General features: G+C 48.8%; 1 protein-coding gene across 3 annotated transcripts; it reads left to right on the plus strand.

Annotated features, from left to right (window-relative positions):
* The first annotated feature begins 212 nt into the window (after positions 1-212).
* atn1 (atrophin 1) lies at positions 213-21,953 on the plus strand. Of its 3 annotated transcripts, none has more exons than XM_069182704.1 (10): positions 213-654; positions 2,425-3,601; positions 7,855-8,001; positions 11,370-11,486; positions 11,761-14,852; positions 14,994-15,225; positions 15,984-17,517; positions 18,652-18,795; positions 19,733-19,907; positions 20,518-21,953. In XM_069182704.1, the coding sequence occupies exons 2-10, from the start codon at positions 2,843-2,845 to the stop codon at positions 20,549-20,551; spliced, it is 6,234 nt and encodes a 2,077-aa protein (XP_069038805.1). In that variant the 5' UTR covers positions 213-654; positions 2,425-2,842; the 3' UTR covers positions 20,552-21,953. The 3 variants fall into 3 exon arrangements, with proteins under 3 accessions (XP_069038805.1, XP_069038806.1, XP_069038807.1); XM_069182705.1 differs by having other exon boundaries at positions 2,425-2,617; positions 20,518-21,952; XM_069182706.1 differs by lacking the exon at positions 7,855-8,001 and having other exon boundaries at positions 2,425-2,617; positions 20,518-21,952.
* Positions 21,954-22,595: the final 642 nt, after the last annotated feature.

The raw sequence follows: 22,595 nt of genomic DNA on the forward strand, positions 1-22,595 counted from the left end.
AGCAGCCCGGCGACAGAAAGCGAAGAAGACGGAGACAGTGCTGCTTTTGCACCCTTCCCTCTCCGTCTCCGCTTCCTGTTAAACTGCCCATCCTGGCCCCTTTCCACCCCCCTTCTTCTCCTCCTCGATCTCCCTCCCTCTCCCTCTCGGCTCCTCCAGGGTCTATGCAAATTACGTGTGTGTGTGTGTCTCTCTCTCCTGCTCCGTCAATTTCTCCCTCCCTCTGTCTGCGAAAGAAGTCTCTGCTGGCTAGGCTACAACAACAGCTCGACTATTGAGAGAGAGAGAGAGAAAGAGAGAGAGAGAAAAAGAGAGAGAGAGCAGGCGTTAGCGTACGCATCAATTTGTAGTCCTCGACAACGCACAGATTTTCCAACGCCGAATTCAGAGAGAGAGAGAAGGGGAAAGAGAGAGAGAGAGAGGTGGAGAGAGAGAGACGCGTCAAATTCAGCCTGCTTTATTTATTTTTTTTCTGACTGCAGCTACAATGTGACTGTTTGTGTTGTTATAGTTCATATTGTCCCCTCTCCAGCCGCTGCTCATGTTGCACAGTGCGAAGAGAGAGACCGCGAGAGAAAGAGAGTGGAGGAGAGGGAGGGAGGCAGAGAGGGAGAGAGAGAAAGAGAGAGGGGGACACATCGTTGCGTTTTATAGGTAGGTACTGAGAAATATGGGGGCGAAAAAAATGGAAGCGGTTTCCATTTCGTCTTGTTCTGTGGTGGGCTAAATGATGTACCTCTGATTGGACTAAAAAAAAAAATCTGTGTTTCACCCTACAAATCCCTCCACACACTCAGATCCGCTACATTGTAACCTGTTCAGGGAAGATAACGTGTGCCGGAAAACGATGTTATTATTCGGTTTGAATTATTTTATGTGTGTGTGAGTAGCAACCATACACGTAACACTCTCTCACACACACACAGAGAACTCGGTGTATTCGGCTCTTCGGCGAACACACTGTACAGTACAGTAGGATACAGTACAGTACCGTCTCGCAACAACACACGGAGCACAGCGATTCCGTGCCGTACCGCATCGTACATTGCTCAGCGTGAAAAATAGCACCCTGCGATAGACTCACATAGCCTTCAGTTATTTATTTAGATGGGGAACGAGTATTGCCTGCAATATACACGTCGTGCATAATATAGAATATGTATTTATGTGTTTATTTAACGTGTTACATTGAGTATTTTGAAATGCATGAGTGTGCATGAGTCTGTGAAGTGTATAACTATCATGTATCCATGCAGCTACATATTTATACAATATTTATGTATTCGGCACCGCATTATTTAACAATGTAGCAATCTATTTGTAGACGTGTTTATTATAATCAGTGGACTAACCGTACCCACTCTAGTACAGCATTATTGCACTGAACATGAATTACTGTACTATGCATCTGCAGTAGTTTTAAATTACTGGACTGGAATTGCTGTACTGTGTAACTGCATGGGTTTAACATCACTGGACTGGAATTACTGTACTGTGTAGCTGGACTGGTTTAACATCACTGGACTGGAATTACTGTATTGTATAACTGCACTACTTTAACATTATAACACTGAAGTTACTGTACTGTGTAACTGCACTAATTTAACGTCACTGGACTGGAATTACTGTACTGTGTAACTGCACTGGTTTAACATCACTGGACTGGAATCATTGTTCTGCTACTACTGCTAATACTTTTAATTTAAAAATAAAATTAAAAAATAATTCCTTATACTTATATAGCACTTTTCTGGACACTCCACTCAAAGTGCTTCACAGGTAATGGGGGATCCCCTCCATCACCACCAATGTGCAGCCCCGCCTGGATGATGTGCCAGTACTCGCACCACACACCAGCTCTCAGTGGGGAGGAGAACAGGGTGATGAGGCCAGTTCAGAGATGGGGATTACTAGGAGGCCATGATTGGTAAAGGCCAGGGGGAAATTTGACCAGGATACTGGGGTAACACCCCTAATCTTTTCAAGAAACTCCCTGGAATTTTGAATGACCACAGAGAATCAGGACCTCAATGTTATGTCTCCTTTCATCAGGACAGCGCATTTTTACAGTATAGTGTCCCTATCACTATACTGGGGCATTAGGACCTGCACAGACTGCAGGGTGAGCGCCCCCTGCTGGCCCCACTAACACCACACCAGCAGCAACCTTAGTTTTTCCCAGGAGGTCTCCCATCCAGGTACTGACCAGACTCACACCTGCTGAGCTTCAAACAGTTGCAGGGCGATATGGCTGCTAGCTTTTAATGTGGCACTGTGTACTTTAACATCACTGGACCAGAATTACTGCACTATGTTACTGTATTGGTTTAACATCACTGGACAGGACTAACTAATTGGATACTCTTATTCAAGTGGTAATGAATAATTTGACCATAATCATCTTTCACTCTTTTTGTTTTGCAGGTAGTGAATTTTAAGGACCAACGAAGATTTAGGCCGCGAACCAATTTTCAGATTGGATAACGTATTCCCTACTGCGACAAAACCAAAAGATCTGTGAATTTTGGGGCAGGGGGAGGAGGAAGAGGGGAGAAAGGCAGACAAAAATGGGCTCATTAACACACGGATCATGAAATCAAGGAATAGCAGAGATTCGGTAAGGGATTTGAGAATCAGACAGAAAAGTATAGAATGCGATCCTGTTTTTCGTTCCATTAGCTGCGTCAGATTCTTTTCTAAGATCTTGTGAACAACAGGAGATGATGATTGCTGACCCTGTAGGCGCCACTGCGTGAATTCTGCAAGCTTTTACCTGTTTTTTTTTTGTTTGCCCACTGCTGTTGTGACTTCCTCTTTGCTTTGTCTTCAGACCGCTAGTGCAATGAAACTAGGTCTCTTTAATGTCCGGTCTGTCACAACCAAGTACTCCTTTCTAAATGATTTGATTGTCCGCGAAAGCATTGACTGCTTCTTCTTAACTGAGACGTGGCACCGACACAATGACTTCCTGGTTCTGAAATACTCCGCCCCCCCTGGTTACTTGTATCTGGACCAGCCCCGCCCCTCTAAGCGAGGGGGCGGATTGGCCGTTATCTACCGCTCATCGCTAAAGCTCAGACCCTTCCCCGTCCCTGCGGCGACGTCGTACGAATGCTTGGCGGTAAAGGCCTCGACCTCTGCACCAGCCATCTCGTTTGTGCTGCTCTATCGGCCCCCGAAGTACAACACTGCCTTTTTGCCGGAGCTCGCCGAGCTGCTCTCCGTCTTGCGCTCGCATTTCGACAAGATCTTGCTCGTAGGCGACTTTAACATTCACGTCGACTGCGAGACGGCGTTTTCCGCCGACTTCCTGTCGTTGTTGGACAGCTGCGGGTTCCTCCAGCACGTTAACGTCCCCACGCACTGCCGCGGTCACACCCTGGACCTCGTGTTCTCGTTTGGACTGCCCGTCTCCCATTTGGATGTAGTCGACCTGACCATTTCCGATCACAAGGCGGTGTTTTTCGAGAGCGTCTGGCCGCAGCTGGGCCTTAAGTCTAAGCCCCCCATGACCTTCCCCAGTATAAACTCTGCGGATTTCCCCCAGGTCCTTAGATCGTCGCCTCTGAACGTCACTGATTCAGCACCCCTGGAGGAAATGGTTAATTTTTTTTTTTTCATTCACCAGTGACTGATGTTGTTAAATGCCTTCTCTCCCCTCAGAGCACGGACAGTTTCCCCTTTGCATACAGCTCTCCTTCAAAGTGGGTTTCATAGCAACTTGGGCTCCACGAAGGCAGCAGGTAGATGCTTGGAAAGCACATGGGAATGCACTGGCCTTCCGGTCTATTTTCTGGCTTATCCAAAGCACTGATCAGCCCCTGATGGGATGTTCTTTTGGTCTGCCGAGTGAAATTATTCGGCCAAGCCAGTCCCCCCACCAGAATTTGTCTGCATTTGGAAATCCCTGGTTCCCAGACCTGTTGACAATTCCATGACCTTGCGTCTCCTCGTGGCCATTGGGATTTTCATTTTCCCCCTCCTCTTTTCCAGCAGTATCCTAGACCCCCCCCTCCCCCCAGATTGCATCAAAACCCACCTGCTGTTCAGTCTCCAAGCCTCCTCTCTGCCTTCGATGGAGCTGGGTTGAAAAAAGTGCAGGGGGTTTCACAGTCAGAAGTTATTGAACGTGCTCTGAACATGAAGCCAGCACCTGCTCCCCCTACCCTGTCCCTTCTCTTTTTGTCCCCAGCCCAGAGTGTTGCTTCTGGTCACTAATCTTGTGGTCTCTTCTCCCCCCCACCCACTCGATTTGTCCCCTGTTTTTTTTTTGACAACAGCACTTCCAAATCGGTCGTTGAAAAAGCCCAGTCTTGATCGGAGCCAGCTGGGTAATTCCAGACCTGCCTTCGATCTGCCTTTCCCGGCAAAGGTTTTGAGCATGTGGTGGCTTCTGAACTCCTGAGAGTGTTTGGTTTTGGATGATAACTATGCATCATTCCTATTTGGGTTTGACCATTGACATCATACAGAGACAGCTCTTGTCCAGGGTACTAAACAATTTCTTAATGACAGTACTTTGCAGGTGTGTTTCAGGCACATTGGTTTGGATCTGATCCTTCGAAGAGAGGCAATCCTGTTGCTCTGGTCTGTCTTTCCTCTAACTCTCCTCCACCCCTCTCATTCCCTCAGGTGTTCCCCATGGCTCTAATCTGGGACCCCTGTTTTTTAGCATCTACATGTGTGAGGAGTGCAGCTCTTCCCTGCCCCTACCGGGATTTGATCCTAGTTGCTCGCGAGAATCCGAGCACGCGCAGCGCCACTCTGTAGACTCATGCCATAAGTCCGGGCCCAGCAGCAGAGCTCGACACGGTCTAGCCTTCAAAGGGGGGTGATGTCGCTTCTGTAACTGCTTCCTGTTGGGTCATAATATTCACCACCGTGGTGTAAAATGGCATCTAAATTCGTAAAATTCCTCAAATCGAAAATCTGTGGATTTTCTGATCCTGACATTGCTGTCTCTGTTGTGTCCCACTGTTGTGGTGAGCTAAAATTTGGATTGCCAAGTCAGAACGTTCTGCATGTAGTTGACCTATCTGACAGGAGAGAAGACTTCCTGTTCTTTCACGAGATTGGTATTGAACTCAGCGCTGACATTTGAGAAACCTGGTGTCATTATGGAGCCCTATTTTATTTCTTGGAAGTTCTTGGAAGTAACGTTCAAACAATGGTTCATTAACCTCCTTGTTTGCCTTTGAGGGATGCTGAGAGAATTAGTCCATGCCTTCATGATTAGATGAGATGGCCAAAACACTCTGGGTCATGGATTTGCCATCAGTACTTCCCAGAATACTGCTGCTCATGCCTTACTTCATATCTGACCATATTTCACTAATTCTAACTCCTTTCTGTTGAATACCTCTGAAATATAGAATTGCTTATAAATTCCCTTGTTGCACACACATAAAGCACATGGTGGAATGGCAGCTTCTTGCACTACATATCTCCCCAAGCAAGAGATCCCGTTGTTACTGAGGTCATTCTTTCCCAGATTCCAGACTGCTCGCTCAGGGTGACAGGACGGTTTGTCTTCTGCCAACACACAGCTGTTTTTCTTTCAGTAAGATCTAATTTACTGACTTGAGCAGTAGTTGCCTTGATTTTTATTAACTATTTTTTTGTGTGAAGTTACTTGAGGGATTTGACAGTGAAAGGCACTGTATTAAAGCACAGTGGCACTGTCGAAAAAATCAAAGCACGTTCCCTACAGTAGATAAAAGCCTGTGAATTGTGATGTAGAGATAATACTAGATATCCTTATAGATCCCTCTTTTACGATCTCATCACTTACTGCACATCTCTATATTATATAATATTTAAGCAGATTTATAAAGCTGAGAACATTATTCCAATAGATACCTGCACCAGATTTCCCTTATAAAGGCCTGTGTACAGTGCTTGAAAGATGACGGTAGCAGATTCCCTCATAAAAGCCATGAAAAGTATTTAAAGAGACAGTCACGCTGGATTCCCTTCAAAACATTGGTTAAAGAGATATCTGGACCAGATGCTCCATTCAACATCCATGACCCTTATTTCACAAGCTAGGCACTCCAGATTCCATTGCAAAAGCCAGGAAACAATGTTTAAAGAGTTATACAAGTAGCCAAACCAAATTACCTTTTACAATCCAATAAACAGCCGTTAGAAGAGACAGATGTACAATACTCCTGTGTAAACACTTGAAAACAGTGTTGAGGAGAAAGCTGCTCCTAAAAAAATGTTTGTGAAGTGTTTTTAAAGAGCTTTTCTCTCCGGGTTCCCTAATAAAAGCCCGTGAACAGCATTTAAAAAGATAGGTGCACCACATGGCTTGTGGGCAACGTTCAAAGTAATATCTGCATCAGATTAATTTATCAAAGCCTGTGGGCAGTGTTTAAAGTTATACCTGCACCATATTCCTTTATAAAAGCCCATAGGCAGTGTTTAAAATGATATCTAAACGAGATTCATTTCTAAAAGTCTGTAGGCAGTATTGAAAGTAATATTCGCATTAGATTTCGTGATCAAAACCTGTGGGCAGTGTTTGAACTGGTATCTGCACCAGATCCCTTTTCAAAAGCCTGCGGACAGTTTTTAAAGTGGTATCAGTTTCAGATTAATTCATAAAAATTACAGTGAGTAGTGTTTAAAGTGATATTGGCATCAGATTAATTTATAAAAGATTGTGAGTAGTGTTTAAAGTGATATTGGCATCAGATTAATTTATAAAAGATTGTGAGCAGTGTTTAAAGTAACATTTGCACCAGGTTTTCCTTTATAAAATCTTGTGGGCAGTGTTCAAAAGCAACATCAGGTTAATTTATAAAGGCCAGTGAGCAGTGTTTAAAGTAATATTTGCACCAGGTTTTCCTTTATAAAATCTTGTGGGCAGTGTTCAAAAGCGACATCAGGTTAATTTATAAAGGCCAGTGAGCAGTGTTTAAAGTAATATTTGCATCATATTCCTTTATAGAAGCCTGTGGGCAGGATTTACAGTGATATCTGCACCAAATCCCATCATAAAACCATGTGGGCAGCGTTAAAAGATTTTGTTATCTGGTTCAGATTCCTTGATGAAAGCCTTTGGGGACTTTTTAAGGAGTTATAAACCCCCCATTCCTTTATAAAAGCCTGTGGATGGTATTAAATGTAAAATCCCCATCAGATTCCTTTGTAAAAGCCCGTGGGCAGTGTTTAAAGTTAGTATCTGCACCGGATTCCTGGATCAAAGCCTGTGACCAGTATTCAGAAGCTTCCAAAAGATTTAATGTAAGAGGAGCTCAGCCATTGCTGCTCCCTTGACTACTAGATCGCGGATAAATCCCAGCCTCTTCTCTTTCCCAGTAATCCCAGGCAGTCAGTTCCAGCAACATGGCTCGTTATATTTTCAGACACCCCCCGCGCTCACAGTACCCCCGTTTCTAGCGCGGCCCCAGTCTTGATGTTCATCTATCATCAAGATGGCAGCCTGTCCCTGCCATTCCCAGAGCTGAGCGCTTGGTTCCAGACTCCTGCTCCTGTAATGTCTCTGAGATGTGGAATGACAGGTCCACAGGCAGAAGGCACACCCCCATGGTATTCCACTATTTTGGCCCAGCCTGGTTGGAGGGTTTTCCACCCTTCCGAGCTCTGTTTCCGGCACAGTTAATCCCCGTTCCTGCGTTAATGAGATCACTGTGACCATCCCTTCTTAATTTACCCCTGTGAGTCCAGGTATTAGATTGTACAGCCTAATTCTAAGTAGATCTATGTTGCAGGCTGATGTTGTTTAAGCGCTGTAGAAACGGGCCCGATTCTCTCTCTCAGCGCCGCGGCAGTGCTGTCGGGTCAGCGTGTCTGCACTAACCCCTCTCTCTGTGTGTGTGTGCGTAGATGTCAGTGCGCAGCGCTCGGCGAAGGGCTCTTCCCCAGGGCGTGCGGGTCAGTGAGGAGGGCAGGGGGGGCCGGGCTCTGGGCTCTCCTGCGGGGGGCGCTCTCTCCAGCCCCTCTCGGACAGACGGCCGCGCTGACAGATCCCCGGTGAGTCCGCCTGCCCCACCCCTGTCCCCGTGTGCCTGTCTGCGGCGCGGGCCCCCGCCTTTCCCTCATTGCTGTCTCACTGTCTGTTCCGTCCTGAGTCTGCTAGTCTACAGTACTGTCTCTGCTGTCTCACTGTCTGTTCCACCCTGAGTCTGCTAGTCTACAGTACTGTCTCTGCTGTCTCACTGTCTGTTCCACCCTGAGTCTGCTAGTCTACAGTACTGTCTCTGCTGTCTCACTGTCTGTTCCGTCCTGAGTCTGCTAGTCTACAGTACTGTCTCTGCTGTCTCACTGGCTGTTCCACCCTGAGTCTGCTAGTCTACAGTACTGTCTCTGCTGTCTCACTGTCTGTTCCGTCCTGAGTCTGCTAGTCTACAGTACTGTCTCTGCTGTCTCACTGGCTGTTCCACCCTGAGTCTGCTAGTCTACAATACTGTCTCTGCTGTCTCACTGGTTGTCTCACCCTGAGTCTGCTAGTCTACAGTACTGTCTCTGCTGTCTCACTGTCTGTTCCGTCCTGAGTCTGCTAGTCTACAATACTGTCTCTGCTGTCTCACTGGCTGTTCCACCCTGAGTCTGCTAGTCTATAGTACTGTTTCTGTTGCCTCACTGTCTGTTTCATCATGGGTCTGCTAGCCTCATCTTGTTGCTGACTTTGTGACTGACCTGCAATCCATGTCTCATTGCTTGACTGTACTGTGTGGCTGACCCACTCTCCTGCTAGTCATTCTGTGTGGCTGAATGTGTACTGTACTTGGGTTCCAGGTGAACATGACTGCATAATGGTGTTTTGGGTTTGGCTGATGGCATCTAGTAGTCTCCTAAGATGACTTTGTGAAACAATACTTAATTTATATTTTGAGGCAAACAGTTTTGAAATTGTGTTGTTCTCTCTGATGGATATTGTTGGTTTCCATTTGCGACATTAGATCCATTTTTCAGATGATGCAAAAGTAAGGGAGAGTGGTGCACACAGAGTCTTACGAAGAGACATAGACAAGATCATGTATTGTGCAGTAGACAGCCATATGGCCACTGAACTTTGACCTTTAGTGCAAAGTGATCCTCATTGATTGCAGGATCTCAGGCTCTTATTGCATTGGTGGTTGTGAGAAAGAAGTGACATGCTAAACAGGTTGGGCTGTATGTGAAGATCCATCTATGCCCTCATCAATGCAATGAGGAAAGCGATCATAAAACAGAAAAACATCCAAATTAAATGCAGGGAAGTTATGCTTTATCTTTACAACATTCTAGTATCACCTCAGTTAGAATATTGTGTTCGGTCACCATATTCAAAATTCTTAATAGCCTAGGGAAGATTTCAAAGAAGACTAATAGGAATACTTCCTGGTTTCAGAGAATTCGCACATAGGGGCAGGCTAAAGGAACTACATCTCTTTAGTTCAGAATGAAATAGTGAAGATAGGTTTGAAAAAAAGCACATTTTCCACTATAAGGACACAAGATCACAAATGGGAACTGAAGAGGAAAGTTTTAGGATGAAGACAAATTTATATCCCTAATTTTACAAAGACTTGTGGGGGTTTGGATCCAGATGATTTAGGCCCATCTGAAAGGAAATTTGGATTAATTTATTATTGGGAGTGGTGGCACTGTGGCAAAGGATCTGTGCCTGTGGCTGGAAGGTTGCTGGTTCAAATTCCATGGCTGGCAGAGGAATCCTACTCTGTTGGGACCCCTGAGTGAGGCCCTTAACACCAATTGCTCCAGGGGCACCGTACAAATGGCTGACCCTGCGCTCTGACCCCAAGCTTCTCTCTCCTCATTTGTGTGTCTCATGGAGAGCAAGCTGGGGTATGTGAAAAGACAAATTCCTAATGCAAGAAATTGTATATAGCTAATAAAGTGATCTTATCTTATCAATACAAAATTACCAAATGATCTAAATGGGTGAAAAGGTTCTTATGAAGGGGTATCTTTTGGAAGTGGAAATGTCTTACTTTGTCACCGCATTTGAAGTGATTAGGGGTAATATACCATAAAATCTCTTATTAGATCCTCCTCGGAATTATTTTGGCAATGTGCCTGACCACCTGGGAAATTACAGATGAATGTCGGTGTACTGAGCCGTGCATATGATCCAACCTCCTTTGTGTTGAACAGATCTGTGCCAACACAGACTCCTCTCTTGGTTTTGAGCCCCTTGTGGCGAATGTCAGTAACCCCAGTTTCGAGGATCATGTCTGGCCGGGAGATGGGCGGGCTACAGCCTGCCATAGCAGAAATCACCAAGAGGATGGTTGACAATGATGAGCTCTGAAAGCGCTGCTCTTGCTCAGCAAGATCCATTTGAAGGCTGCTCTACGTTGGCTTCACAGTCAGATTGTCTTCACAGATATGGTGCCTAGCACTGCCCATCAGGGTCATGAGAAATGACTTAATCACAGACAGCTCCTATAAAATAAACTGCAAGGACTGGGACTTGTGGCTGGTGGATTTTCCTTTGCAATATGTGCCTTTTAGAAATGCCATCAGGGCTGCTCAAACTGAGCTGAACTGAGTGTAGAGTTGTTTTAGGTGTTGTATGTACAGATTTACCTAGATGGTGATCTTTTTCTGGAGAGCACGGTCGCTGAAGGTCATCAGGTCACCGGGCAAAGGTCATCCTGATCTAAACTTCCTATTCCGCTCTAATTGCATGGATTGCACCTGTGTGAAAGGCAAGGATTTTTGCATCCTGTCAGAGAACATCACTTATAAGCAAATCTTTTTGAACTGTCAGGGACTCGCTTACAGCAAACACTCCGAGATGCTGAAGGTTCTCTCTGGTTGCACAACAGCATGTAATCCGAGAGGTTTGACTGTGTTATAGATCGGAAGGCTCTAGTGTTACTGTTTGTTAGGTCTCCCCAGAGATTGGCAAAATTGAAAGTCAGTGAACTTTAAAGGGTCCTTTGAGACCTTCACTGGAGACTGGCCAAAACTATGTTCCTCAGCTGGACAGCTGGTTGGAGCACGGCCTTCTCACTGGCACGGCCTAGTGTACGAGCTCTGAGAGTTCTAGCTCATAGAAATGGGAATTATGGGGCTGTGTTTTTGAAAAGATGCATCTGTAGTTCTTCTTTTGAGCAGTTTCTTGTTGTTGAATGTAGTAGTACTTTTCTCCTTCCTCCTGTAGTCTAGTCTTCTAAATTCTTGCCTCCAGTACTAGATGTCCAGATCATTCTCACCCTTAAGCATGGTTCAGCTATTCACTGCCTTCTTTCCAGATCCCCTGGTCTTAGCAAAAAATTGCTAAGATAACTCTCCGCAGACTCTCTGAGATCACAGGAATGGAAACTGATTACTCAATGCAGTAATACCTACTAGGGTTTACCCTCCTTAATTGCTCCCTCTCCCCACAGAGAGATGCTGGAGAGGGATTGGCCAGTGGACGTGTCAATCGGAGATCCAGAGGCCATGATTCGTCAGAGAGTGAGGGGGAGGGAATGGGACCCCCATCCAAGAGGCAGAAAGTGAAGGTGCCTGTAATCATTCAGACTCATTAACTAATCAATTATTCTGTCAATTCTAGTCCAGCTGTGTGCCTTTTCTTTCTACAGCATATGATAGAAAACATTAACCATTTTCTGAAATATCCACTGTGTTTAATATTGGTATTTTTAGGATCTCAAAACATATAAGCTGTCTGTACTATCAATCTGCATTATCTGATAGAAACACATACTTTACGATTGTTTTTTTACTCCCAGTCTGTCAGTTAATTAGCTTTTTAACTCTTTGACACACAAACAGGATTCTGCTCCAGGCCTGGCATTGGATAGTTCCCGTGGAGATGGCCCTGGTCCCTGTGCCAGCTCTGGACCTGCCCCCACGCTACGAGAGAGCGACAACGAGGATGGCCAATCGCAGGGCAGTGGGAGCTCAGTGGGTGGCAGCTTGGCCAGTAGCAGCCTGAGCAGTGGGCGGGACATCGACCAAGACAACCGGAGCTCCTCCCCCAGCCTCTCTGCCTCCCCATTGGCCAGCCTTGACTCTGAATCTGAGACCCCAGAGTCTCCAAAATCTCCCAGATCCAGGAGGGGAGGAGGGGGTGACTCAAATCCGGATCACAGAGAAAGAGGAGGGGGTGAGGGAAAAGGGCTAGGCAGCGACTCGAGGGCAGAGAGGGAGAAAGGAGAGAAAGCAGAAAGAGCAAGCAAGGGAGGAAATGTAGAATCTGAAGGCGAAGAAGGACGAAGAACAACGGCCTCTGATCCAGGGGCAGAACAAGGAGGGGGCGGAGGGGACAGAGATGGAGAACGCGGCGAAGATGCAGTCCGAGAATCCCACAACGCCTCTGTCGCCTCCTCTCTCCGGGGGGCATGCGACTTACTGAACGAAAGCGGGAGGCGGCCATACCTTCCCCCAGACCCAAGTCACCACCTCCCGCACAGCAAGGGGGACTACAGCAACAGTGCTGCCAGCGGCAATGCAAACACTGAAGCAACCAGAGGAAATACCAGCAGGAAAGGTGGAGCTCACTGTGTCCCCGGTGGCAGTGGGGGTGACTATGGCCTCCAGAACCCCTCCACTGTATCCCCGCACCAAGGACCCCCCCTGCCGCCACCCCCGGCCCTCAAACCTTTGGACACTCAGACAGAGAGGCCGGACAAGCTGGATAAGATAGACAAGATGGACAAAGTGGACAAGCCTAGCCCTCCATCTCTTTTGTCCCCTTCTTCTGCCCCTTCTCACCCTCACTACAGCCCCCCTGGGCAGACAGGGTGGCAGGCCGGAGGTGGGGGGGTGTCTAACTGCCCCGGAGGCTGGGGCTATTCTAGGTACCCCCAACAGCATCATCAGCAAACCAGCCAGCAGCAGATGCCTTCAGTGTATAGCAGCTCCCCCAGACACCCCACCCACCCCACAACAATGTCCGCACCCCCTCCCTATCACCACTTAACGCATGGCCACCCACACCGAGAATACCCCTCAAGGGAGCTCCTGCACAGCAGGGGCTTTTCATCTTCCCGGGACATCCCTGAGAGAGAGAGGGGATCAGTGGGGTTAAGGGAATTTGGAGGAGGTGGGGGCAGGGACTTTAGTAACAGTAGCAGTGGTAGCTGTAGTAGTGTTGGTGCCAGTAGTAGCAGTGGGAACATGAACAGCACTAGTGGAAATCAGGGTAGAGAGTTTTTGGTTCAGGAAAGAGGAGGAGGGGCTGGAGGGAATTTGGCCAATCAGAGTCGGGAATACTCTGTGTTAGGGTCCCAGAGCTCTGTCCGGGAAAACCGGGAAAGTTTGGGATCCAATCGAGACTTTGCTTCTGCATTTTCCTCTAACCGGGAACCAGGCAGTCATGGGCAAAGTCACGGCCTCTCTCCGAACACGAACCCAACTCGGGAATTTCCACGAGATGCAGGGGGCATCCCAGAGAGGTGGGATTTTGGGCCGTCGGGCCAAATCCGGGAGGCTATATCCGGGGCTCCTGCTAATCCCTCCAGTAGCTCCTCCTCCTCCTCCTCAAGTGGAGCACACAGTGGACAAGGAACCTCCATTCCTGTAACAACCCGAGATCGAGATCTACCCAGTCCCCAACACCCCACTCCAAATCGGGACTCTAACACCCCCTCCCTGTCTCAGACGCAAACAGGAAACCCTCATCCCCAGTCAGGACCTCAAAACAGAGAGTACCCTGGTTCGCTGGAGTTTGCATTCCCTCAACAGCAGCAGCAACAAAATTGCACCCCGATATCTACCGCATCCTCTGCAGCTGATCCCCTGGGACCCCCATACATACCTCCTCACTCCTCTGCTTCATCCTCCACCTCTTCACGAGAGTACCCCACCCCTGCTCCTGCACCATCTCCGGGGGCAAAGGATTACCTGCCCCCACCCCCTCTTAGTGCCCCAAATAGGGAATACCCTAGTCCTCCTGGTGCAAGTGCACCTAGAGAGTACACTGGGGTGTCCCAGATACAACACCCTCCTCACTCCTGTCACCCCCCACCTCACCACCCCCTGCATCCAGGAGTGGGTAGGGAATACCCTGGCCCAACAGGATCTGTTGCTCCCCAGGTCCGAGAGAGAGATAGAGAGAGAGACAGGGAGACAGGGGCACCGACAACTAATCCCCCACACTACCCTGGCCGCAGTCTCTCCCAGCCTCACTCCCAGACTCTCTCCCCTACCTCTTCTTCCTCTCATCCCCGCCCTCCTTCTGCCCCTTATCCCCCTGCCCTCTCTGCATCCCCCTACTCTCAAGGCCTGCCCCCAGGTCTGGCCAATCAGGCACGGGGAGGGCCATATCCATCCTCCATTCAGACACTGACCCCGCCCACTCCCCAGTCACCCCGCCCAAGCCCCTCCCCTTCCCTTGGTTCAGCCACAGCCTTCCCCCACCAGGGTCCGCCACCTACGTTTCCCTTCCCAACCTCGTCATCGGCATCCACTCCTCTTCCTGCCACAGCCACTCCAACTTCTTCTTCCCCTGCTGCCTCTGGTTACAGACCTTATCATCCTAACCTGAATAACCACACCCCCTTTATAAATTCCTTCCACAATAATGGAAGCAATACTAACACTTTGATGAATAATAACAACAATAATAACTCCAGTGCTTGTCACTCACTGTCACCTCAGAACACTCCCTCCTGTAAACCCCTCCCCCCTCTTAGCAGTCCCACCAGTAGTCTCCCTGTCCCCGCCTCTAGCCCTGCCCTTCCTGGTGCAGGCCAATCCATCCCACCACCTGATTCCTTCTCAGCTTCATCGGTGCCCCCTGTCATCAAGGAGGAGCCAATCGAGGAAGGGGAGGAGACAGAAAGCCCGCCTCCAGTGCTGAGGAGCCCCTCCCCTGAGCCCAAACAAGTGGACATTCCCATTCATGCCAGCCAATCAGCTCGGTGAGACTGTGTGACTGACAGAATGCATCTGTTACCTGTAATTCTTTGTTTTAGGGGTTGTGTAGTGGTAATATCCTACATGTTCTCTCACAGTGACTTTTTAGTTTTACTCCTAATTTTTCTCCTATCCCTGTCTCTCAGTTTCCACAGGGTCCTGGACAGAGGAAGTAACTCCTGCTCACGTACTGACCTCCACTTTGTCCCTCTGGATGGGTCTAAGCTCTGGAAGAAGAGGAATGAAGTGATTGAGAGAGCGAGGAGGGAGGTGGAGCAACGAGCCCGCGACCTGAGAGAGAGGGAGCGGGAAAGAGAGAGGGAACGAGAGAGGGAAAGGGAACGGGAGAGGGAGAGGGACCTGGATCGACATTTACAGGTAAGATATGAAGGGGAGGAAGCTAGGGGAGAAGGAGCATGAGAAAGAGAAATATCGGGATTATTCGATGGATACTGTTGCAAAAGAGAGATGGAGCAGGATGAATAAGAAAAGGAGAGAAACACATAGCTGGGAACAAATCTGCACTAGTGTCTCACTGTCAGTCTGAGCATAATGTAGCATACAATCATAATAATTAATAATTCCTTACACTTATATAATGCTTTTCTGGACATTCCACTCAAAGCGCTGAGGTAAATGAAATGAAAACCTGTTATCTACTGGTAATGGGGAATCCCACGCCCACCACCAATGTGCAGCATCCACCTGACATTGAGCCAGTCATTGAGTCATATTAATGTCTCTGTGACTGGCTGGTGAAATGACAACAGCACGTCTCTGGATCTAAACAAAGTGGTGTGTCAGCAGACAAAATAGAAGGAGCAGGTTTTTTCTCCACAGCCTTCTCCTTTCTATCAGCTATCAGCTCCTCACTATGGGTAGGGCTGTGTTCTCCTTCTCCCTCATGGCTTGTTTGCCTTTTCCCCTCTCTTTCTTTCTGTCTAGGTGTAGGCCTTATGTCTATCTCAACCCTCAGCCCCTTCTAAAGAGACCACCTGGTTGCATAATGAGGACTGCAGCTCTGTCTCTCAAGACAGTAACGACCAGCAGCTCAAGCCTCCCAGATAAGCTTTGGCTGATGGCCCGTCACAGTCTCCCTCCCTGATTCCCTCTTTTTCTCTTCCCCTCTCCCACAGAAGGACAGCAGCAGCAGTCTTGGCAGCACTTCAGCAGTGGGGGTGGGGGCGGGCCGCCCCCTGTCCTCTCTCCTCTTCTCCCAGCCTTCCTCCCTCCTGCTGGATCCCTCCTGTTCCTCCTCCAACACATCTGCCCATCCCCACCCCCCCCACCCTCACCCTCCTCCACCTCCCCCTGCTCCTCCTCCCCCAGCTCACCACCTTCACTCCTCTTTCCACCCCTCCCTGCCTCACTCTCTCCTGCTGCCCTCTGTTGCACGGGCCGCTGCACTGGACCCCTCCTTGGTTGGGGGGACCGCAGGCTCACAGGGGTCAATTGGCGTTGGGGTACCCTATTTAGGTCCTGATACCCCAGCTCTCCGAACACTGAGTGAATATGCCCGGCCGCATGTCATGTCACCCGTCAGTGGGGGAGGGGGCTGCATGAACAGGGCTGCTGGACATCACCCCAATTTCCATGGCCACCCCCACTCGCACCCCCATCCTCCTCATCCTCACCACCATGCATCCTTTTTCTTGCCCCAGTTTCAAAACCCCGCTCTGGGGCATCACGGTTTGCCTCCAGATGCGGCAACTGCGGCCGCAATTTTGGGGTTCCTTTACGGGGGGCTGGAAGGGGCAGGTGTTGCTGGAGGAGCAGCTGTAGGGCCACCAGGGGGCCCGGGAGGCTTAGGAGGAGGAGGTGTAGGGGGTCTTGGGGGACTAGGAGGCCTCGGTTTCCCCCACTCCATCAGAGAGAGGGCAAAACCAGGGTTCGAGTTTAAAACGGAAGAGAGAGTGTACCAGAGTGCCCTGCCAGACCCGTCTCACTCTCATTCCCACTCGCACTCTCACTCGCATTCTCACTCCCACGCCCACTCACTCCTGGGCCCAGCTGTTCTTTTGGGAGGAGGGGGAGGAGGACCAGAATCATCCCTCTATGGGACCCCCCCTCCCCCTCCACCTGCCCCTCCCAACCCCACCCCCTCTAACCCCCCTCCTCCCTCTCTTCCTTCTCTCCCTCCCCCTTCTAGCCGCCTCTCTGGTCCTCCTCCCTCTCATCCTCTCCCTCACCCACCTTCGTCTTCGCTCCTCCCTCCCTCTCTTCCCTCTGTCTCCCAGCCCCAAGCCCCCCCTCCACCTCCCGCCCCTCCTCCTTCCACCAACCCCTCTTCAGTGCCTCCCCCTCCCACTGCCTCCAACCCCACTCACTCGCTGCAGTCGTTCTCCCACTCCCACTCCCAGAGCCAAGCCACAGCATCGGTCACCATCGCTCCCCCCCCGCCTCCTCCTCCCCCTCTCCCTCCTGCGCCGGATCCCGAATCCCACCTTTCCCGATCGCCTGGCGGAGTAGCGAGTGAGCGAGAGAGGGGAGGAGGGGGAGGAGGAGGAGGAGGAGGAGGAGGGGTGAGCGAGCGAGGAGCTCCCGAACGGGGAACAGCAGGAGGGGGAGGAGGAGAGGGGCTGGGGCGACTCCAGATGATGAACGTCACCCCTCATCATCACCAGCACTCCCACATCCACTCGCACCTGCACCTGCATCAACAGGAGACAGGTACTGAGAAAGACCGAGGGCGGGTGCAGGAGAGGAAGTGAGTGGGAGGACACAGGAAGTAGGAGGAGAACAAGAAGAAGTGGGGGGGAGAGAAAAAAAAAGAGACGGAAAATGGTAGGAAGTGAGTGGAGAGAGGAAACGAATAGAGAATAGGAGGAAGTGAGATGAGAGAAGAAGTGAGAGGGGAGAGAGAGGAAATGAGATGCAAATGAGAGTAAAGTGATATGCAAATGAGAGGAAGTCTCCCCACACACTTCCTCACTCTCCCCTCTCACTTCATCTCATTTGCATCTCACATCCTCTCTTTTTTTAAACGTACTTATTAAAACATCAAAAATACATAGAATTCAAAGTCCCTGGACTCTTGGTTCCTATCTGTTGTGTGTGGTTTGTTGCCCTGGTCTCCCAGGTTTTTGTTATTGTGTGCTTTTGTACGTATTTTTTGTCTTGCTCCACGGAGCCCTGACTGCCCCCCCCCCCCCCTTTCCTCTGCACAATAAAGGTTTTTGCCATGGAGGAGGGGGTAGCTCTCAGCCGTGGACTCCCAGAGGTTTCTTTTCAGTTAAATGAGGTTTTTCCTCCCCCCAGTGCTGTGCAGCTCATTTGTTTTTTGGGCATCAGGAGCCGCCAAAAGGTGTTCCTACTCTGTCCTGTTCCTAGCTTCCATGTGCTTTGCTTGTCCTTCCGGTTGTCCTTTGTGTGGATCTATATATTTCTGGGTCACCATTTCCTCCTCGCTCAGCATTGAGGGTTCAGATGTCTTTGAGACCCGCCTAGCACCAGGTTGTCTCTTCCGTGGCCTGAGGGCATAGGTTTCTACCCGACATCACCTGACCTGCTGAGCCTGGGCTAAACCCCATTTTGCCGCTATGCATAGGGTCTTTTTTGCTCTCCTGCCATTCCACGCCATGCCTCTCTGCTGTAGTGTCCAGTCAGTCAGTGTCACTGTGCTGTAGTGTCCAGTCAGTCAGTGTTACTGTGCTGTAGTTTCCATTCAGTGTTACTGTGTTGTAGTGTCCTGTCAGATACTTTTAGGGTATTGTGCTGTCCAGGCAGTGTCAGTTTTAGGGTGCAGTGCTGTCCAGTTGATCAGTATGTCAGAACTGTGTTAACTCCTGTTTCTTTGTCTCTTAGCTCCTGGAGGGGTTCACCCCCTTATTGACCCCCTGACCTCAGGGTCATCTCTGGCTCGGCTGCCATACCCCGGAGGAGCTCTGGGGGCACCCATCCTTGCACACCCCCTTGCTGACACCGAGGTGCTCCGCCAGCAGCTGTTTGGTGAGCACCTGTCTGTAAAGATGTCTTTGTCTCTTTATATGTGCGTCTGTGTTTCAGTAGAGCACTCCCCAAAATCCGACTAATCATATTCAATATTGTACAGTTATTAGCGTTGTGTCGTGTTGCCAGTTGTCTACACAGGAGACAGTGACTGCGCTAAAAGATTGTTCTTGGGAGAACTGTGGAGGGCGTGCGTCAATCTCTTCGAGTCTGACGGACACACAAAAAACAAGACCAGAGCAGCCGAGCAAGAGCTTCCAGCGTCTCCGTCCTCCACTCCTGCCAGGATTCAAGACAAACTCAGTTTAAAAACGAACAGCCAAGTTTTGGGGCCGGTGACGGTGTGTGTGAGGAGGAGGCGGTGTGAAGATGTTTATATTTCCGTAAACGTGCCATGGGATGGGATGTAAAAGATTGAGAAACAATCTCAATCTTTTCTTTTCTTTTCTGGACATTGACCGGCAGTCATAGCAAGTCACTGTTACAGGTGCCATTGGGTTCTATGAGGATGCAGTGCTAGTTTGTGCCACAAGAGGTCACTATCAAACCTGGACATCGTGTGGTTCTATTTCATTTATCTGAGCTGCTGGAACTTGTGGGAACAGGGGCTCAAATTCCTTTTTTTTCTTGCTTTTTAGGAATTTTATTCTTTGTTTAATGTCATTTATCCTTTTAGCTTACTCAACAGTGTCTGTGTTACTGTCCTCCTCCTGTAGGAGGGACACTGTCTTTTTTCTCCCCTTTTGACCATCGGTATCTGAAGAATCGTCCGTCAGTGAAGTGCAGTCTTGGCAGAAGAAACAGCCTGTTGGATTGTTTCAATGCCCTCCCTTCTCTGTCCTGTGCCTCAGCTTTCTCTTGGAGGAGTGTGTCCTGTCGATCAGTCGGTGTTTGGGTATCAAGCCCCCTCCTCTTTCTCCCCCTCTCTCTCCCCCAGGCGCCCCGTTCAGAGATCTGCCCCCACCCTCTCTGCCCCCACCCATGTCGGCAGCTCATCACCTGCAGGCCATGCAGGCCCAGAGCGCCGAGATACAGAGGCTGGCCCTGGAGCAGCAGTGGCTTCATCACCACCACCACCACTCCCTGTCTGCTGCCCAGGAGGAGTACTACAGGTACTGGAGAGAGCAGGGGAGAGGAGTGAGGGAGTGTGAGGTGGAGAGAGGAGTGAGGGCAGGAGAGAGGGGGCGAGGGAGTGAGAGCTGGAGAGAGGGAGAGTGAGGACAGGAGAGAGGGAGTGAGGGCAGGAGAGAAGAGTGAGGGAGTGTGAGGTGGAGAGAGGAGTGAGGGCAGGAGAGAGGAGTGAGGGAGTGTGAGGTGGAGAGAGGAGTGAGGGCAGGAGAGAGGAGTGAGGGAGTGTGAGGTGGAGAGAGGAGTGAGGGCAGGAGAGAGGAGTGAGGGAGTGTGAGGTGGAGAGAGGAGTGAGGGCAGGAGAGAGGAGTGAGGGAGTGTGAGGTGGAGAGAGGGAGCGAGGGAGTAAGAGCTGGAGAGAAGGGGGTTAGAAAAGGGGGGAGAGGGGGAGAGACGATATGAGAGAAGGAGATAATACTGTAGGTGAGAGCAGCATTGTGGCTGTTCTGTATTACTGTCCCCCCAAAAAAAACAAGACAGTGCGCCATTCTCTGAAGGTGCAACATGTTCCGAAATCAGCTGACATGTCCTATCGTGGAAATGGAGGACTGAGGAGCCGGCTGCCTCTTTCACCAGGGTCCTTGTGTCTTTCAGCCACCTGAAGAAAGAGAGTGACAAGACACTGTGAGCGACAGCGAGCGACGGAGCGCGGAAAAGACCCCGCCACTACCCGCGGCTGATCGGAGGGCGGGGGGACAGCACGGAGAAATCCTGCTCATCGCCGGTCACCCGCCAGCGAGCGAGTCAAAGAAAGAGCGATGCACAGTGACTGGACTCTGATTTACACGAACACTGCGCTAGCAGAGAGAGGAAGACAGGGTTAATACACTGCTCCACTGACTGACTTACAACAGCTGCACTGTGACAGGGAGGAGGAGGAGGGATTGATGCAGTACACAGTATATTATCTATATGTCCTTGTGATGTGTCTGGGTGGTGTGCATACAGTATATGCAGTGAATTATGTACAGACCCTACTAAAGTGTTCAGGGTGTGTACGAGCCTATACACCGTGCACTATAAACCGATAAAAATTGCCAAATGATCTGCAAATATAGTACTGTTTGTAAGAGGTTCTGATAAGGTGTACAGGCAGTGTGGAGATACAACACATTTCATCAAGGTCCTGATTATGCAGATTGATTGGTGTACGAACTGTAGCTGATGTGCAGGACATCATAGTGCCCAGGCAGTGTGTGTATATAGAGTATATTTGATATAAGTCCAAATGAAATGGCCAGACAGTGTGTATATACAGTAGTTTAGCTGCAGTGTTCCTAATGAAGTGTTCAGGCACTGTGTATATACAGTATTTTAGGTACAAGGCCCAGTTGTCAGACCAGATGGAGTGTAAATACGGTACATTAGGTACTAAAATGACCAGACAGTGTGTACATGTGTCATTAAGTAGTGCTTTCATTTCCTGTCTAGTGCATGTAGCTCGATACTAAAACCTTGTCGGTGGACCTACTTCTGTTTTTGTAGTAAGCCTCAATGCGATTGGTGCGATTTTAATGAGTATGCATGAGAATTATAATTTTGTGTCATTTTTTTAATTTCCTTTGTTTTTTGGTCGATAATAATTACAAATATATATAAATATTATTTTTTATTATTTTTTTACATTTTCATGTTATGGCTATTATTTTTTTTCCTTGTGTACAAACAAAAAAGGATAATAAAAGAAATGTTTTTTTTCTATTTGTCTATACTGCCTCTATATATTTTGTAAATCTTCTGTAAAGAGTCTGGATTCCAGGTGTGTGTACTGTACAATACGAGTTTGCACTCTCGGTGTGTATATATATATACAGTGTGTCCAATAAGAGTCTGTATTATTTTTGTGTATATACTGTTCACTGTGTCCAATAAGAGGCTGTACTCCAGGATTGTGTATATACAGTGTGTCCAGTAAGAGTCCGGAGTTCAGGTCTATGTATATAAAATGTGTCCATAAGTGTCTGTACTCCACATGTGTGTATATACAGTGTGTCCAATAAGAGTCTGGAGTTCAGGAGTGTGTATACAGTATATAAAGAGTGTCCAATAAGTGTCTGTACTCCACATGTGCGTATACAGTGTGTCCAATAAGAGTCTAGTTTCCAGGTATGTACAGTATAATATAAGTGATTGGGACACTATACTGTAAAAACAAAGGTGCTATCCTTCAGATGAGACATAAAATCAAGATCCTGACCCTCTGTGGTCATTAAAAATCACAGGGTGTTTCTTGAGAAGAGTAGGGGTGTTAACCCTGGTGTCCTGGCCATATTTCCCCCTGACCTTTATTCATCACAGCCTCCTAATAATCTCCATCTCTGAACTGGCCTCATCACTAGGTGGGGCTACACACTGGTGGTGTGGAGTGTCCAGGAAAGTGCTTTTATTATTACTATTATTCTAACTCAGCATAATGAGATCTGCATTCTGCATTAGAGTAAAGTAGAGTAGTGTAAAATAGTGGAGCAAGTGAGACTGATTGCTGGTAAAAGGCACCATTCGCTATGGGCGGACATGTGGAAAAAGAACTGCACTTTTATACGTAGCGTATTCACTGCCTGTCTGTGCTGGGGGCCCAGAAGGTGGCCATGTTCTGAAACGGAGAAAACTGCCAGTATATCTGGGTCACGTAATCACAGCCCTTCAAGGATCTGACAGAGCGCACCCAAGGC

The sequence above is a fragment of the Lepisosteus oculatus genome, chromosome 23 (assembly GCF_040954835.1).
Source record: "Lepisosteus oculatus isolate fLepOcu1 chromosome 23, fLepOcu1.hap2, whole genome shotgun sequence".
Lineage (NCBI taxonomy): Eukaryota > Metazoa > Chordata > Actinopteri > Semionotiformes > Lepisosteidae > Lepisosteus > Lepisosteus oculatus.

Bases quoted from the DNA above. Each gene is read 5' to 3' on its own strand.
- atn1 (XM_069182704.1), top strand. From the start codon at position 2,843: ATGAAACTAGGTCTCTTTAATGTCCGGTCTGTCACAACCAAGTACTCC. The intron at 3,602-7,854 runs GTTAATTTTTTT...GTGTGTGCGTAG, and splicing joins CAGCACCCCTGGAGGAAATG to ATGTCAGTGCGCAGCGCTCG. The intron at 14,853-14,993 runs GTGAGACTGTGT...CCTGTCTCTCAG, and splicing joins CATGCCAGCCAATCAGCTCG to TTTCCACAGGGTCCTGGACA.